Source organism: Dermacentor variabilis, chromosome 4 (genome assembly GCF_050947875.1).
Source record: "Dermacentor variabilis isolate Ectoservices chromosome 4, ASM5094787v1, whole genome shotgun sequence".
Classification (NCBI taxonomy): Eukaryota; Metazoa; Arthropoda; class Arachnida; order Ixodida; family Ixodidae; genus Dermacentor; species Dermacentor variabilis.
Window position 1 is genome coordinate 62777839 of NC_134571.1, and position 17042 is coordinate 62794880.

At 40.3% G+C, this 17042-nt stretch overlaps 1 protein-coding gene across 2 annotated transcripts in view; it reads left to right on the forward strand.

Moving 5' to 3' along the window:
* LOC142579272 (WD repeat-containing protein 48) overlaps positions 1 to 17042 on the forward strand; it is a 71249-nt gene that overhangs the window by 31852 nt on the left and 22355 nt on the right. For both annotated transcript variants that reach the window (XM_075689310.1, XM_075689309.1), the window contains exons 9-17: positions 29 to 94; positions 1281 to 1368; positions 2600 to 2697; positions 4501 to 4608; positions 4815 to 4911; positions 8152 to 8232; positions 10102 to 10195; positions 10730 to 10844; positions 11370 to 11446. In XM_075689310.1, the coding sequence (XP_075545425.1) occupies positions 29 to 94; positions 1281 to 1368; positions 2600 to 2697; positions 4501 to 4608; positions 4815 to 4911; positions 8152 to 8232; positions 10102 to 10195; positions 10730 to 10844; positions 11370 to 11446 (824 nt within the window). The remainder of the gene's footprint in view (positions 1 to 28; positions 95 to 1280; positions 1369 to 2599; positions 2698 to 4500; positions 4609 to 4814; positions 4912 to 8151; positions 8233 to 10101; positions 10196 to 10729; positions 10845 to 11369; positions 11447 to 17042) is intronic.

A 17042-nucleotide genomic window follows, 5' to 3' on the forward strand; every position in this document is an offset into this window, starting at 1 on the left:
TGTTCTTCTCTGCTGCTTTACTCAACAGATGACGCTCTCGAGTGACACATCATCCTTGTGGGTTGCCACTACTGATTCTACCGTCAGAAACTGGGTATGTGCAAGCTTTTTATGTGCCAACCCCATCTCCGCACAGCACGTCGTTATATATGTCGTATACGTGTGGCTACCACCGTTCTCTGCTGATGAAGATGGCTATCAAAAAATATAGCTGCAGTGTTAAGCAGTGACAAAAGCTACCATTTTATGCTAAAAATGTCAGTGTTGGTCATTACGTTTGAGTTGAGTGCGAAAATAGTGTGTAATTTCTTATCACCGAGCTGGTTCTAGACAGATAAGCTACATAGGTGTGTGAGCCACATAGGAATGTTGGCATGCATTGAGGTGTTCCAAAATCTGACAAAATACCATGGCAACGCAGGAGAATTGGTTCAGTGGGTAGTGGACACTCTACTTTTGACATTGTTGTCATCTGCTTGACCATTATTGAAACATTCGGGCATGTGACATATCCGTGAATATCATCATAAAAGGTCAGCATTAAATCTCTGTGCACAAGAAGGTATCATAATGAAGCTGGGCAGTGCCAGTGCATTGGAAGTACTGAAGTAAAGTGTACTTTATACTCAAGGGTTTGATGAAAAATTGTCTCGCTAGGGAAGGTTATAGTAGAAGAAAGCATACACTCGCCAATTCAAAATAACCATATATTTGACATTTCAGCAGCTGTACAGGTGCCAAAACATCAATATATGTTCTTTTTAATTGGCTAGTGTAGGCTTTCCTCCACAAAATGCACTTTATTGGTGCACAGTGAAGTGTATTTCGAATCTGGGAGCCTCTTGTCATATTGCTATAGTTATGTATAGATACTTAAATAGGCCTATTGCTGGCTGTGTCCTTGTGAAATTTTGTTCTTGGTGCTCTTGTGAGGCCTCCTGCTCTGCTTTACAGTTTCACTAAGGTTATTTAAGAGAAGTCTAGTGGCTATTTTGCCTTTGTGCACGGCCAGCATGGTATGGTCACTGGGTGGATATTTTTAAACTTTGTTCTTATGGGCTTTTGAACACCTTTTGTATTAACCTTCATGATGTCAGTTTGTCATTGTAAATTTGCAATATAGCAATAATTAGCTTTGTTTAGTCTGTAATTGCTATCACTAGAATGTTTTGATAATTTTGCGGAGAAAAAGGTGTGTTTAGAATAAAAAACTAATTTTGCACCCTTCATGCATGTGCATGTTTTTCATTTCCTAACACCGCCTTGGGTGTCGAACGCAGCCTGTGAACAACCGGTGCTCCCAGCTGGACGACTATGACACCGACATACTGGTGCCTCTCAACCAGAAACCACAGGCCAGCATTAAAGGCAAGAGTGAAATGTTATGTAGCTCTGTCCACTAATTAAGAACACTATGCAATTGTATGGTAGCAGCAATTAAGATCTATGATTTGGAAGTGTTTAGAAAATTGTTGTGAATCAATAATTTAGTTAGCTATTGAATATAATGAGGTAATTTAATATTGCAGAGTCTCAATATGTATCGGCTGGGGGAAAGGGAGGTAATAATAAAAAAACCCCAAAAATATTTAAAAACTATATTATGTATAATTTTCCATCATAATTTCATGACGGAAAATTGGGAAGTCAGAACAGCTAGTGGCATCCTGTGGTGTGCCACAGAACAATCGAAAATCCTTGGTTGGAGTTCATGGGTACAACACTACTGTGTGCATGCCTAGACATGGTGAATTTGGACAGATAAGTTCACTTTGAGGGGGGGGGGGGGGGGGGGTGAGTGCGAGGTAATGTGAGCATTCCTGCTGCTTTTAAGTCGTATGGGAAAGGAGGACCCTCACCACTCTGCTTGCTCCAATTCAGTCTTGACAGACCTCCCGAGTGTCACTCTTGGGCACACAACCGTAGCTATCAAGACATCTAACCTTCGTCTTTGGAACGGGTTTGTCTGAAAAGTGGTCTATTGAAGTGAGAAATTTTGTTTGAAATAACCGGTGGCATGGATTTTGGAGTTCAAATTCGTGGAAGTCCTTCTCTATTTACATACATAGGAATTGTCCAGAACCAAGAGAGCGGTTCGAATTATCCATAAGTTCGAATTAAGAGAGTTCGAATTATCGGAATTTCATTATATTACAAGTAAGTGATCATTAGTGAGTCATACAAAAAAAATTGTTTCTGATAGGCTGTCACCTAGGCTGGGGTGCTTATGGCCCCACCACGCCCAAATTGCCGGACATTTAGAATAAAGTTTTCACTTACTAATTATCAGGCAATTCTGATGTCTGCCAGTATGAAAAACATGTTGCCAAGGGAATAGATTCTTTATCTCTATTGCACATACACTTTTGGGGTTTTCATTTTGAAGTTTGTCTTGAAATATGTGGTATACCTGCAAAGTATTGTTCTGCACTACTACAGTACAAAGTATTATTTCTTCTTTTTCTTTTTGTCAATGTTTTCTTTGAATGCATAGACATAAAGCAGTACTGCTGTATAAGATCAAACAAAGCTTGCACGTGATAGTGAAGATCTGTCAGCCACAGAGTGCGCAGGTGATCACACTCTGCCTCCCACACAGGCAATCCCAGCATCAGGCATTATGCAGTCCTCAATGACAAGCGCTATGTCATCACCAAGGACACAGCTGGCAACGTAGCAGTGTGGGATGTCCTCCATGTAAGTTCTGCAGAAGCTACCTGCTTGTTATGAATTTGACAGAAATTTCAAAAGTGCACTTTTTTTGTTGTGTTTGCAGCAGTGGTTCTCAAGCTTTTAGCTATCACGGACCTTCCATGAAGGGACACATTTTAACCCATTAACTGCCATTAAAAGTTTCAGACAATTTATGAAAAATTAATTTTCTAACCTGCATATATATTGCCATATTTCTATATGGCAAAATATGGTACCATGAATGCCTATAACACTTCTACTGCTCTTGTTGAAAAAAAATAGTAAAATACATTGTGTATTAGTTATTTGTGTCAAAAGTAAAATGTAGTGCAATCCTTGTCATGACAAGTCAACTCATCATCGACATATAAAGGGCTAATAAATCTACACTTCCAGCTTGAAAAGAAGCTTTAATGTTATATTCTTATTTAGGTTTGTGACGGCAAGTAGATGTTATTTGCATTGTATGATTGGTGTACTCTTGGGAGTAAGGCTGCTGTTGTCAAATTTAGTCCAGTCCGGTCTCTTTTTAGTGTTTTGTATTTTAATTGGATCACTGTTAAGAACTACACTCATATAAATAATTACAACTTCCTTGCTGAGATTCCTTATGATAGCTGCTGCTTGTCGATAGCATGTGACGAAGTAGCCACTGTCCTGCACGACATTGAGGCCCATGGACAACAATTTTATAAACATCATAGTCTGACGCCCGACAAAAACTTTTCAGGAAAGGGTAGCGAATGGCTGAAAATACTATGAGCAACTTGCTTGAGCAATGTTTCTGGGTTGCTGTGGATTGGTTTCTTGTTCAGAAGACACAAGGGTCCAACTGCTTGTGCATTAAATAGCACAATTGTGGTTTTAATATCTTAGCGACATTAGCCTGTGTCCTGTTCATCATTTTGGCAGTCTATATATATATATATATATATATATATATATATATATATATATATATATATATATATGAGCACGAGGTCGCGGGATCGAATCCCGGCCACGGCGGCCGCATTTCGATGGGGGCGAAATGCGAAAACACCCGTGTGCTTAGATTTAGGTGCACGTTTAAGAACCCCAGGTGGTCAAAATTTCCGGAGTCCTCCACTATGGCGTGCCTCATAATCAGAAAGTGGTTTTGGCATGTAAAACCCCAAATATTATATATATATATATATATATATATATATATATATATATATATATATATATATATATATATATATATATATATATATATATATATATATAGGGAAATGGAATTATGGACTTTGTTGTCATGATTACAGCAGCGGAATCCCATCTATGCACTGTTTAGTGTTTTTATGATGATCCAGTGGGACCTTTGAGCTGGTGTCTTTCAGCATCATTGTGATGTTGCTTAAAGAGGGCCACACCATATTTGGACAATGCATGGTGCTTAGAACATGTGGGTGACATTGTCTGCAATGTAATACAGTAACTACACCGATGTAGCCTGTGAAAACAGCTGGAAAATTTTAAGGTAAGCCTGCAGTATGTTTTTTGTTTGAAGAGCCAGTCCCTTATGAGCAGAGTTGTGATGTAACAGATGTCAGCCCCACATCACGCAGGCCACGTGCAGTGCACAAATAGTCGGTAGCAATGCAAACTGAAGGATAACCGTGAAATGCTGAGTGTGCACTTATCATGAGCATTTACCACAGTTAGGGTCATTTTTTCGATGCTGATGCTTTTTATAATGTTCATGACAGATAAAGTTTAGCTGTCACTGTTCTCATTTAAAAGTTGAATTTCTTTTATTTATGTTATTGCTGCTCTCAACAGGCCTGTAAAGTAGAAGATCTCGGTATGGCTGACTTCGAGTCAGAGGTGAAGAAGCGGTTCAAGATGGTCTTTGTTCCCAACTGGTTTTCTGTTGACCTCAAAATGGGCGTGAGTACACTGTGTTGTATTATATATGCCTGCTTCTTCTCTGTCTGAAATGGAAAGGGCTTTTGTTTGGCCTCATTTTTCTTTACATTCTGGATTGTGGATACCTGTATGCTCAGGCACCACTGCTAAATATAACTGCCAACATTTCACTGGATTTGTTGACAAAAGATTCATGTGGAACTGAATTTTATTTGTTCTCTCACCAGATGTTGTGCCTCCACTTGGATGACCCAGACTGCTTTACCGCTTGGGTTTCCACCAAGGAAGCTGGCTTGGGCCCTCCTGAAGGTCCTGACCCCAAAAGTGAGTGTTGGGTGACCAGAGCTTGGGTGGTAGAACTCTAGTTCTGGAATGAGCACCTTTCTGGCATGGTGCCTCTCTGGTAATTAATGCTTGACTGTATTTTCATGAAAGAATTGGGCTACTGTTAATGGGGATTTCTAGCTGTGCATTTACAGCCTGTTCGACTTAGACCGATGCATTCGCACAATTTGCGTGCAGCTGGCCTTTCGGTGAGAATGTTAGTGCATGTGTGCAAAACACTTCTGCCAGCATAAGGAAGTAGAATGTCACTTCTGCTCCACTACTAGGCCTATTGAGCAGAGCGTGGTGATGCGTCCGCTTAGCTTCTTTGTCATTTAGCAACCAGGCTGACCGTGTGGGGCTTGCAGGTCTGGGATTGTAAAATGTTATTGTAAACTTTATGATATTATTATACCTTTAAATATGTATTACAGTTTAGCCTGTCCTAATGTAAAGCCCTGTGCACATCTATACTTGTCAGTGTGTACAGTCGAACGCTGTTATAATGATTAACTGTTTATTAAGTCAAATGCTGTTATAATGGTTAACAGCACAAGGACACCAGAGGATACAGAAGAGAGAACAGAGCGCAACGCTCTGTTCTCTCTTCTGTCCCCTCTGGTGTCCTTGCACTGTTAACCAAACTTTAAAGCATGTTTTAGCAGCAAGCACAATCTTACACTCTTCTTTATAACGAAATGCCTGGGGCATCCAAAATAATTCTCCATACATGTCACTTCATTGTAAAGGTCACACACAGCACCGCTCACAATAAAACCAGGACAGACTTATTCCTTTGTTATACAGATCATTTCGTTGTAGATGTGGTTGTTGTAGAGGGGCTCGACTGTATCCTGCGAGACTCTTTCGTTACATGCACCAGTGCAATGCGATAAACAAGAAAAAGCACTCTGCATGAACACAGGTGATAAATTTTGTCTTTTAATCTAAGCCGTAGGCATTGTCCCCTGGTGCATTGTGCAAAAGTTTGACAATGTGGCAGCACTGCTCGTCTATTTCATCTTCTGCTTTTTTTTTTTTTTTTTTTTTTGTAGAAGTGTTGCAGCTGAGTTCTCGTTCTTGGCTGCATGCCCAACAGGGGACAGCTTCACTTTTGCTGTAAAAACTTTGTGAGTCTTTGCAGGGTGCACATTGCAGCACACCGCACTCCACACTGGATCACCCGTGCACCAGATAAACACTGGTGCATTCGGTAATCGAAAGAACAATCACATTTGGCACAGCGTACAGATGATGAGTGTCACTGATGTCACACATTTTTTCTTTGCTTCTTTTTTTTCTTCTTTTTTTGGTAACTGCGCATGGGCTTCAAGATATCTTTATTGTGCCCACAATCTCGAAGGCCATTCAGGCAGCCGTTAACGCTACCGCCACCATCGCATTGCGCATTGCTTGCACGTTGAGCCTAGAGCTATGTATGATGGCATTGACTTCCATGGAGACTCAGTACTGTCGTACAGTGTTTTGGAAGCTACTTGAGAAAAGCAAAAAAGAAAGCAGCCCTTTAAGTCACATTACAGCTGTAAGAGACTGACAAGCTTTCTTTTATTATTATTATTATTATTATTATTATTATTATTATTATTATTATTATTATTATTATTATTATTATTAATTTATTATGTAATTAATGCATAGGGTTCTTCATTTTTTGTCTAAAAATCCGGCAATTCCCAATTTTCGCACCCAGAACAAAATTTATGAATATTGGTTCAAACCCCATTTCTTACTGAAGTTTCTCATTCATACAGGATAATAAGAAATACAGGTGTTGCAAAACTATGAATACCGCCCACTTTTTGTGAGCAAGGGCTTATAATATTAATATTATTGATATATGAGTATGGTTTATGCCTCATTTTTTGCTTCACACACAATCGATAACACGCACATATAAATGTATAGTACAGTATATTCAGTGCCTGTCATCAGTGAATGAAAGCTTGTTGCTTTTTCTGGTAGTCCCATTGATTTCATGTACATCGCACACATGTAAATGGTGGCAATGCACTGGGAAGCGAATTGACACAGTGCTGACGTTGCTCTGCATTGCAAAGTGACTGATATTGAGAGGACGTTTGCCCAACTACATCACATTCAAAGAACATCCTTCTTTGAATGTGACGTAGTTGGGCAAACATCCTCTCAATTTCATCTAATTGGGAGTCCATCAATGTTTTTTGCAAGGTCTTATATTGGGTTGGGAACCAGTAAAAACAGCACAATCACAGACAAGGACTGCTGGCCCGAAAGGTCTAGAAAGGATACAGAAATGCTCCCAATTCATATGATAATGTACATCAATTGAAGGCTTGTAAGATGAGGAAAAAACATCATATCTTCTGTGCTATTTATACTTATTCTTTATTTGTTAAAAAAAAAGTGCAGAGAACAAAAAAGAAGGATCACCAAGTCCGTCTTTATTTGTTGTTTTTGTCAGTATTATGGTTTCTTTCATATGTGTGAATAATTCCTGATAACGAGGATTTCTGAAAAATGCATCCATCACATAGTGTATGAGCTGGTCTCTCTGTAAATACATGTTCTGGTGAATAAGTTCACTTGTTTAAATAGAGCGCTTGTGCCCAGAAGGAGACCATTTGTGTTATTTGTTAGTAAAAGTTAGAAAAAACGAACTCTTGGCAGTCAGACAACAAAACCCCCAATTTCTCCTCGGTTTCCCTCTTAAGAAATAGCACTCAATTTTACCCGCCGAATTTCAAAAAAATAAAGCCTAAAAAACGAAGGGCCCTACTTATACTCCAGGAAATCTATGTCTTATATTAGTTAACGTCTCTTTGATGTGGTTTCATTGCTTATCACATCACTGCCAGTTCTTGTTTTTTATATTCTTGGTTTGTAGTGGGAAAGGACACAGAGGAAGACTAGAAGCAGACAGGATGAGCGCTAAGAGCAAGTGGTATGAGTGCAATCACTTATATATGTTGATCTTTTCAATAAAGATTTAGTTGACAGTTAGCGCTCTTCCTGTCTGCTTCTAGTCTGTGTTCCTTCGCACTATAAACCAAGAATATGTTACCGTACCAACTTTCCCAACTGTCCATGCTTTTTCATTTTGTTTTTTATATACTGTAAGCTTTGGAAATTGTAAAAATGTATCTGAGTTTTGTGCTTGCAAGAATTTGCAACTGGTTGATGTCTTGTATTTTTCCTATGTACTGCTTTTCTTCTTTTCCCAACACTTATGCTTGGAACCAGTCAACCTTGGAGCTCTAGTACTTCAGGCGTTGCTTGAGCACTGGCCCCCATCCTACCTGCCTCCAGAACGACCTGAGAATGGTGTGTCTCTTTCACTGGTTCAGCCATTATTGAGGTCATTATTGCACTTAAGACAGTTATTGGCTTCAAGTGCAAGTGATTACAGCTCTGAAAAACATTGATCGAGTGAAGCCAGTGAGGGTACTTATATTTGCTGCCTGCTACAACAAGGCCGGAATTCTTGAATTTTTATTCATTGGCTATCACTAGCTACAGCGACATGCATAGTACAGTACTCGCAAACTACGGGGTATTAGTTGCTCGTGTGCTAACTGGCATGAAAATGTGTAGGTTCAGGCCAGCAAATGCTATGTTTGGCAAACTCTGTCTTCCATAAAACATCCACGATTGCAACCCAGTAGCCTTACTGCACCTTTGGCACTCTGTTATCAAATATGGTATCAACCAGAATCTATACTTTCTGTGCATAGGTATATTATGGTGGTTCAAGCCTTGCTAAAATGGGAGAATATTTACATTGAAATAGTTGCATATTTTTACAGAGATGAGCTACAGAGTAATGCTGCATGACACGTGTGCATGGTAGACTGTGACATGCATTTCTGTACAGTAGAATCTCGTTGATACGATAATGCCTCATATGAATTTTGGGACAATACGAATTTTCCAAAGTCCCGAGCCAAGTCCATTACCTTGCAACGTACAAAATTTTCAGTGTTAAGAACCACTTTTCGTGCCATGACAGATGATACAAACATGATGCAAACAAAAATGAGCCGACCTGCGATACCTGGCAGAGCTGGTGAGGAGGCCGCAGTGCTGGTAGCGCCAGACACTGGGTGTTGCCAGTTGTATTCCTTTTGCCAGGACAACCTACGTCACTTCACCTTGACTTGACCAGTGCATGACTCCTCTGCTCCTCCCACTTTTCTTCTCATAAGAAAAAAAAATCCTTTACTTTGCACAGTATCATGCAACTTCGTCAAAAGCTGGCAATTACATGCGACCCAGTCTTGCCACATCAGCAAGATCGGCGGCATTCGCTTTCATGAGCAGCCTTATCTCTGTATTCCACGCCTTTCGTCGTCTTCCTCACTCAAAGACAATTCAAAACTTTTCTACCTCTGCAATCGTCATATCACAGGATGGGAAGTAGCTTCACTGCCACAAGTAAAATAGATTCTCCTATCTTGCACACATCATGTCCTTATCACCATCAGGCAACATCTAGGATGCAGCAACGAAACAAACCTGAGGTAATTGGGCAGATATTCAAATTTTGGCCTCAGAAAATGCAATGTGCACAGCTCGCTACTGTCAAACTGTGTGTGAAACAAACGTATTAGTGATTCAAATTCACATTAGCCAAAAAGAATGCACCCTGTGCGCGACATGACTGCCATAACAAATTGTGACATAGTTTTGCCTTTTCACACTCACTTTTGTTAATTTTATTTCTCCATGGAGAAATAAAGTGCTGCAGCTATGTGAGTCTCTGCGTCAGCGGAAAGCTGTGGTTGTGTGATCAGCGATGCGATAGCACCTCTCAAAGCCCAATTTTGTCCCGATTTCGAAGACAGGACATTAAAGAAGTATGATTTTCTTATATTCTGCAGTGTATTCTTTTCAGATATTTTGCCATGAGATAAAGGAAGGGCTTGGGATTGCAGGAAAAAAATTTTTTAATCTGAAATTTTGAGTAAGTCAACCATTTCATTGCCATGTCCCCCCTTTATTTTGCTACTTTTTTTTTAGTTCTTGGATGATACGAATTTCAAGTGATATGAATCTTTCCACAGTCCTTAGAGCTTCATATTGTCGAGATTGTATTGTATTGTATTGTATTGTATTGTATTGATAGCCATGTTTCTAAAGGTACGTTTTTAAGATATTTGTTTGCCCAGTAACTGAGCTGCTATCATTGTGCAGGCACTGTTGTTGCCCCTACCATGAATGGCGGCGACAGGCAGAAACCTGGCAACATGTATTTCAGCATGCCAGATCATACACCAGTGACTTTCAGGTCAGTGTTTTCAACCAGTCAAGTCAGCAGCAAATTTTTCATCAAAGCGTATTGGGCATTGCTGTTTTACTTTGTAGCGAATGTTACAGTGAGTGGAGGGAAACAGTTTGCCAGATCTCTTTAATCATTACCTATGAGACCCAGTGCCCATGTAGTTGTAGTGCGTTAAGCACCTTGGCTGTTGGTAGTCTTCTGCAGACATCTTGATCGACTAGCCTTTTCTGCATTGCCTTCACCAGACTTAACAGGTTCCTTAAATGAACCACAACGCACCACTGCTGTAGATATCAACAGGCTGATCAGTATTGTCACCAGGCACTGACCAAGATGTTTGGTGCTGCCACCTATGAGAATGGGCTTATTAGCATTTATGCTCCATTTTCGAGCTCCTCGTGAGCAATAGACATTTGATCTTAGACGCTTGTGACAAGATGCTCAACCCCAGTGCAGTTGCTCAATGAAAATGTTCAAGCCTGTCCTGCAGGCTCTTTTTGAGAAAGCATAGCTTGAATCACGGTGCATTTTCTCTTGCAGCGAGGTTGGAGGCCGAACGCTGCTCAGGTTCCTAGTGGGGGATGCCGGACGTGATGCGGAGGAGCTGCTGATTAATGAGACCATTCCATCGTGGGTGCACGATGTTGTGGTGTCTGTGAGTCCCGCCACATAATCTACCAATTTTATTTTTGTGCACATGGAAGAACAGAAGAGTACTGCCCTATGGCACGGCACCCATTCCTAGGTGCTGGAACCTAATCAAAGTGAAGGCGTTCTCTGTAGGTGCACACTTCAAAAGTGAATTTACTCAATGCAGTGCACTGTGGTAGCAGTGGCTGAAGCACTGTTCTTTTGTTGATATCTTTGAAATTCGTTTCTCGGTAGTATTGTTTAGATTTTGTGTGGAAATAAATTGCCGAGAAAGCTGTAAAGTGCTCATACCTGAGAATGGCAATTAACGCTTTAGGTGTCTTAACTCCAGTTGTTTGGCAATATTGTTCGCCTATCCATTGCTTATATTAGACAGTTTTGTTATCATTGAAACAAGTAATGGGGCTACTTAAAAAAGAGACTGCGAAAAGGAAAAGAAAATGTTGTGATAGTAGATCAAAAGTATGCAGGCCACCACTTGTTGACTTGTTTTACAGAATGTTTACTTTAACACGTTGACCATTTCCAGAAAAACGTGCCCCGGTTTCCCAAGATCCCATTTTCGCTGCTTCCACACATTACGTCGGGTGTGAAACCACTTCGAAGGTGTGTGCCTTGTTCCTGTTTTTTTTTTCTTCTGATTTTGTGTTAGAATGAGTGCATGGACGCACACCCCTTTGGTAGCTTTTGACAGTGGGTCCATTGCGACGCAGTGCTGAAGCGAAGATAACATATGGTATGCGGCACACCGGTGATGTGCTCGTCATGCCGACTTGAGTCCTTCAGTGAAAACCGGTTATAATGATCGTGTATATAGAAAATTGTGTTGTACATCTAACCACCGGAACTTTTCGAGTGTGTTGTCAGTGTAATATGCCATATTTTCATGCACATAACCCACACCAAAAATACTTGATTGCAAGTTGCAGGCACATTTCTTGTTCAGTCGTGGTTTCGGAGCAGTATGACCTATTCATTACTGGAGCAGTGTAAGTGGACAAGGAAACAGAAAGTGATGCAGCATCAGAAAGTATAATTCGATTTGTTGTGAAGTTGTACCACCCGCCTACAGATGGCAGCATTAAGTGTTTTCGTAACTCTACTATCGATATCAAGAAGTTATATTCAGGGTCGTAACTCTACTATTAATATCAAGAAGTTATATTCAGGGGTGGTGCCATCTGTCTTTTAAATAAAGAAAGAGCAGAAGCAGGATGCTATATGACAAGAATAATACGGGAGTCAACTTAGCCAGCAACGATACTGCTACAATGAATATGTTTGTCTTCTTTGTCCACTTGGGAATTTTCGATTAACTGTTGTTTTGTTACAAATTCATGTATAAGGAATTCCTTCTTCACAGTCACCAAGAATTTGGTTCGCATGAGTAGGAATATACTTAAATGCTGGATATATCCAACTAATTTGCATGCATCCTGTAGTTTATCATAAGTGGGTTTGACCGTAGTAGTGTTAGCTACTGGTAAATGGCATCTTAAAGCTTTACTATGTGGTAGCGCGATTTATAAACTGCAAGGCTGGGATGATGGAATGGAAAGGTACCCTTTGCTTTCAGCAATAACTAATGGCAACAAAGTGTTGTCAACTGTCTATGTCAAATCAATCAACAAGTGCATTAATTTTTAGTGAAGGGTGTACAGTTGAACCTTGTTATAACAAAGATAATGAGGCACCAAGATTTTGTTGTTACAACCACTACCTTGTAATATACCTATACGCAACCATGGCTGTTGCGAGAACTGTAGCTCACAAGAGGTAAGCCAGTGCCACTTTTGAAAACCTGGCAGACATATATAGGACGGACAGCGAAACATGAAGATGCATGTTGGAGTGCAAGAGCTGGAGTAATCGCTGAATTCACAGCACATCTGTTATTCTTCGCAACAGCAGTCACACACACAAAAAAAAAATTGGCTGGGATTTTGCAACAACTCTTTCTGCAAACAAAATGCCCTGCCACTGTCGCTGTACATGTGCATGGCCATGGCCATCGTCACCATTTCCATGTGAACCAAAAAAGCACTGCAGCTGGCCTACAGCATCCAGTGTCTTCGATTTCATTGATATGTCAGATGTGCAAGTATGCAGCGTCTCACTGCATTTTTTTATTGTCACGTATCTGAAGCCACTTGGCAATAGTGCACACAAGTTCACTGCCCATTCTTCATTGTCGTCAACAACATGCCCGCAATATTATCCATCCTGCTTTTTAATGGAAGCAGTGGGGATTCATCTATTAGACTTGGCATTTGGACAGAAAAGGCCAGAACCACCAGCGTACAGACTCCAATATAGGTTGTGCATTGTATGTGTAGTGAGTGGGAAGGGAGTCCATGCGACTTTGGTGAGGAGTAGTGCAAGACACAAAATGCAACATACCGAATAACATTGTAGATAATATGTGGGAGCTTTGAAATAGCTATAGAATGAGAGCTTATCAGCATCCAGCGTCGTTTGGAATGAATGTAGTGCGTGGAATGGCCTGTTGTTGTTTACCTCGAACAAAATTATCATTCTTCGGGGGGGGGGGGGGGATTTGCCTGAGTTTCTGCTTCAAAGCGAAAAAGTAGCTAAAATTACAGCTGAATGTATGCTCTGAAATTTGCATTTAACCAAAAAAAAGATCCATTCTTCAAGATTGATATGGCATGCTAAAAAATGTGCTACAGCCAAGTACGCTTGGTTGTAGTGCGGTACCTTAATTTAAACTGGTGTCACAAGGGCATTTTGAACACCATCAAACTAAGTTTTTTTTTTCCTTCTTCTTTTTTTTTTTTTTTTTTTTTTTTATTTTGCTGAATGGTGAAGTAGGCACTGCTACACAGAAACTTTCAACAGCTGTTAAGTCAATAGTCGACGGAGTTGTGCAGAACTCTCTCAAAATCTCAACCTTCGAGCGGCGGAACTAAGAAAATACATTTCTTCAGACACTCACATTTCTTCAACGCTGAACACAAAAAACACTATTAACCACATTGAATAGAAGGAAAACTACAACCAAGAAATATTTTTTGAAAACCCGATATTTCAAAGCCCAACCAGCTTCTTCTACAGGGGTGAGATGACTTTACGCATAGCAGTGCTTATGTGCATTTTTAGTGCTTCTACAGGAGCTTTTACAGGTGCTTTGACAGGCGCGCCGACACTTTTCGCATACCTTGAGTGTAAACGGTGGGAAGTGTTCCTGAAGAATGATTGATGTTACTCTATGTCTTCTGGATAGGCCAAGATTTGAAAAGGAGCCACCGCCGGTGGTTGTTCTCTCTCTCCAAGGATGATATATTCGCTTTAATTCTAATCACCCTACCTGCCACAAGTTTTCCTTAGGGAGCCAAAAGAATTTGCTCGTCTCTGCACCTTTCAGAAGGAAGAAAAGGACGCTGTAATTGGTGACCTTGGGATGAATGGTTACACAAAGGCATTCACCACACCCTCTGCCGACGAAACGAGAATAAAAAGTAGATTGTGGCTGCCATACCACACAGACAACGGTGCCATGTCTCGATACCATATGATATCATAAGGCATCAACGAGTCATTAGCTCGTGTGCTGCAAGGGGCAGGGGTTTACGGCGCTCACAGGCCTCTCTCTGCAATCAGTAGCCTCCTCTCTCGTCCAAAAGACAACGTTCCTGTCGAAAAGGTGCGGGGCATTGCGTACAAAATTACCTGCACCGAGTGCGCTACATTGTATATTGGCGAGACTAAAACCTTTCTAGAAAAGAATCGCCAACACAAGAATGACCTTTGCCACTTAAACAGACAATGCAGTGCTTTGGCAGAGCACTGCAAGCTTTTTGATCACCGGATTAGCCCCGACGGCACTGTCATCTTGGAGAGAGAAAAGAACCACCAGCAGCAGCTCCTTTTGGAATCCTGGCACATCCAGAAGATGCCGGATAACATCAATCATTTATCAGGAACACTTACTGCCATTTATGCTCAAGGTCTACAAAAAATATCTGTGCGCCTGTCAAAGCGACAAAAAGCATATAAGCAATGTTACGCCTCGCACTATTTCACCCCTGAAGAAGGAGCCGGTCGGACTCCGAAACGTAAGGTTTTGAAAATAGATTTCGGTTGGGGTTTCCTTCTCTTTAATCCAGTTGTCCCCAACCAGGCAAGTATCTGCTGAATGTTTACTTTTGATACTATTATCCGCTCACGCAAATAAAATAATGACTAATAAAATGCCTGTAAGCCTTCACGTCAACAAAATAGCCTCTTTAACAAAAGCAAAAGCTAGGTCACCAGATAAAAACTAATTTAATTATGCCTGATTTTCTTAATACGAAAATCGAAAGTGCTCAAGCATTACCACTGATAGGGCCATTTTATTATGTTGTAATGAGTGCATGTATTTTTATGAGGCTTGTAAGACGAGTTTTGTTTTGTTCATTTATATTTATTGTTTCGTTATCTTTTGTTTCGTTAAAACAAGGTTCAACTGTATGCCAGTGTAGTTTGTGTGTTGTAGGCATGACATGTAAATTGGCTCCAAAGGCTGCTTTCTAGGAACAGTGTTCCTGACTGAGAACAAATAAAGCAGTTGATGTTTTGGTTTGTAAGAAAAGAACAAACTTAACTCCACATTCAAAAGCCTAGCAGTTTTATGGGATCTGTTCATTGAACCTTTTATTTTTACCGAGTCTTTAGTGGTGAAGCACATATTTTTATTTTATTTACCTGCTCACTGTCACCTGTGTTTGAAAGCTGCCATTTTTGTCAGGATAATTACAAAGCTATTTGCATGTTAATACAGCCAAATTGGGGCACCTAAGGGAAATGTTAGGTTTAGCTGAAGTAAGAGATTAGGATCCTAAACATCTCTCAGCATTTGTTTTGATCCAAGAGATGACTGATAGTCTGTAAAAAAGTCTTAACAGAAGATCGTATGAATCCTGGAAAGAGCGGGTCTCTAGAGAAAAGTAGTGGTAATATGTAAACATGTATGTCAAGCATGCCAGTGGTCTTAGAGGCCATGCCCTGCAGTGTGCTGCCTCCCTTTGTGAGTCGAGAAGCAGCACAGAGAGTGCCACAGTACCGCCGATTTGTGCTCACGAAGCGGTGTGGAAAAACTACATCTAGAAGCACAACTGAAAAAAAAAAAAAAATCCAGTAGAATAGGCCACACTAAATAGGCCACAGAAGCTGGTAATATGCTGTCACTGTGGTGCAAAAATTCTGTCTCTATAAATTTGTCATTTTTCTCGCTTGCATAAGCCCTGTTCTTCTTAAAAGTAACAGTTTTTACATTTTGAAGCACTAATCTCTTATTTTAGCGTGGTTTAATGTTTGCCTTGAGTGTCTAAGAGGGCCACAATTGTCCATGTTATGCAATGTATATGCTAATTGCACGCCAGTTCTACTTATAATGGACCGCTACCTATGACAAAGCTGCTGGTATGATTTGATTCCAAATTTCCAACAAAGATCTAGATATTAAAGAAATTAGTTTCACAGTAGCTTTTCTAAAGAGATCTTCTTGATAAAATATTAGGGAAGCATACCATATTTATTGCACAGTATACTGTGCGCCTGGGGAGTCATTGCTGAAAAGGCCAAAGCAAGTTCGGAAGCAAAGTTGTTTGGTCAAGTCTGTAATGCGTGGTTTGGTGTAGGATGAGCATAGTAATGTGAAAGCATGATGATTTGACTTTACATCCGAACTTCTTATTGTGTTTATTATGCTCATATTATGAGAGTTCAGCATGCTCCATATATGCACTACTGTTTAGCAACACTTGCCATCAGATTTTGAGAGGGTTTACTGAGCTGAATGGCCAATAGTATGTACCATAGTGGCACTCATCACATGACAGCAGCAGCTGAACCCCAGTGTCTTTGCATCGTTTGGCCCTTCGGTAATCTTACACCAATCGGGAAATGCACAGGCAGGCCATTACCTATCACCCAAACTAGAAATACTGTAGAAATGTGCTTTTCCCAAAGAAATATTCGCGTATATGTGCACCCAGAAAATAAAAAGAAAGCAAGAAAGAAGATGTATATCACTGCAAACATTTTTTTTTTTTAGATTAGGTCATACTAATATAAAATAAGAACTGGAAACACTGAACTCTAGCTGTAGCAAAAAGCATGAGCGGCTAGCATATGCTGCACTATATGCTTATTTTATTCTCATCTAAAGATTTGTGCCTCCCAAGCACTCTTGTATCAT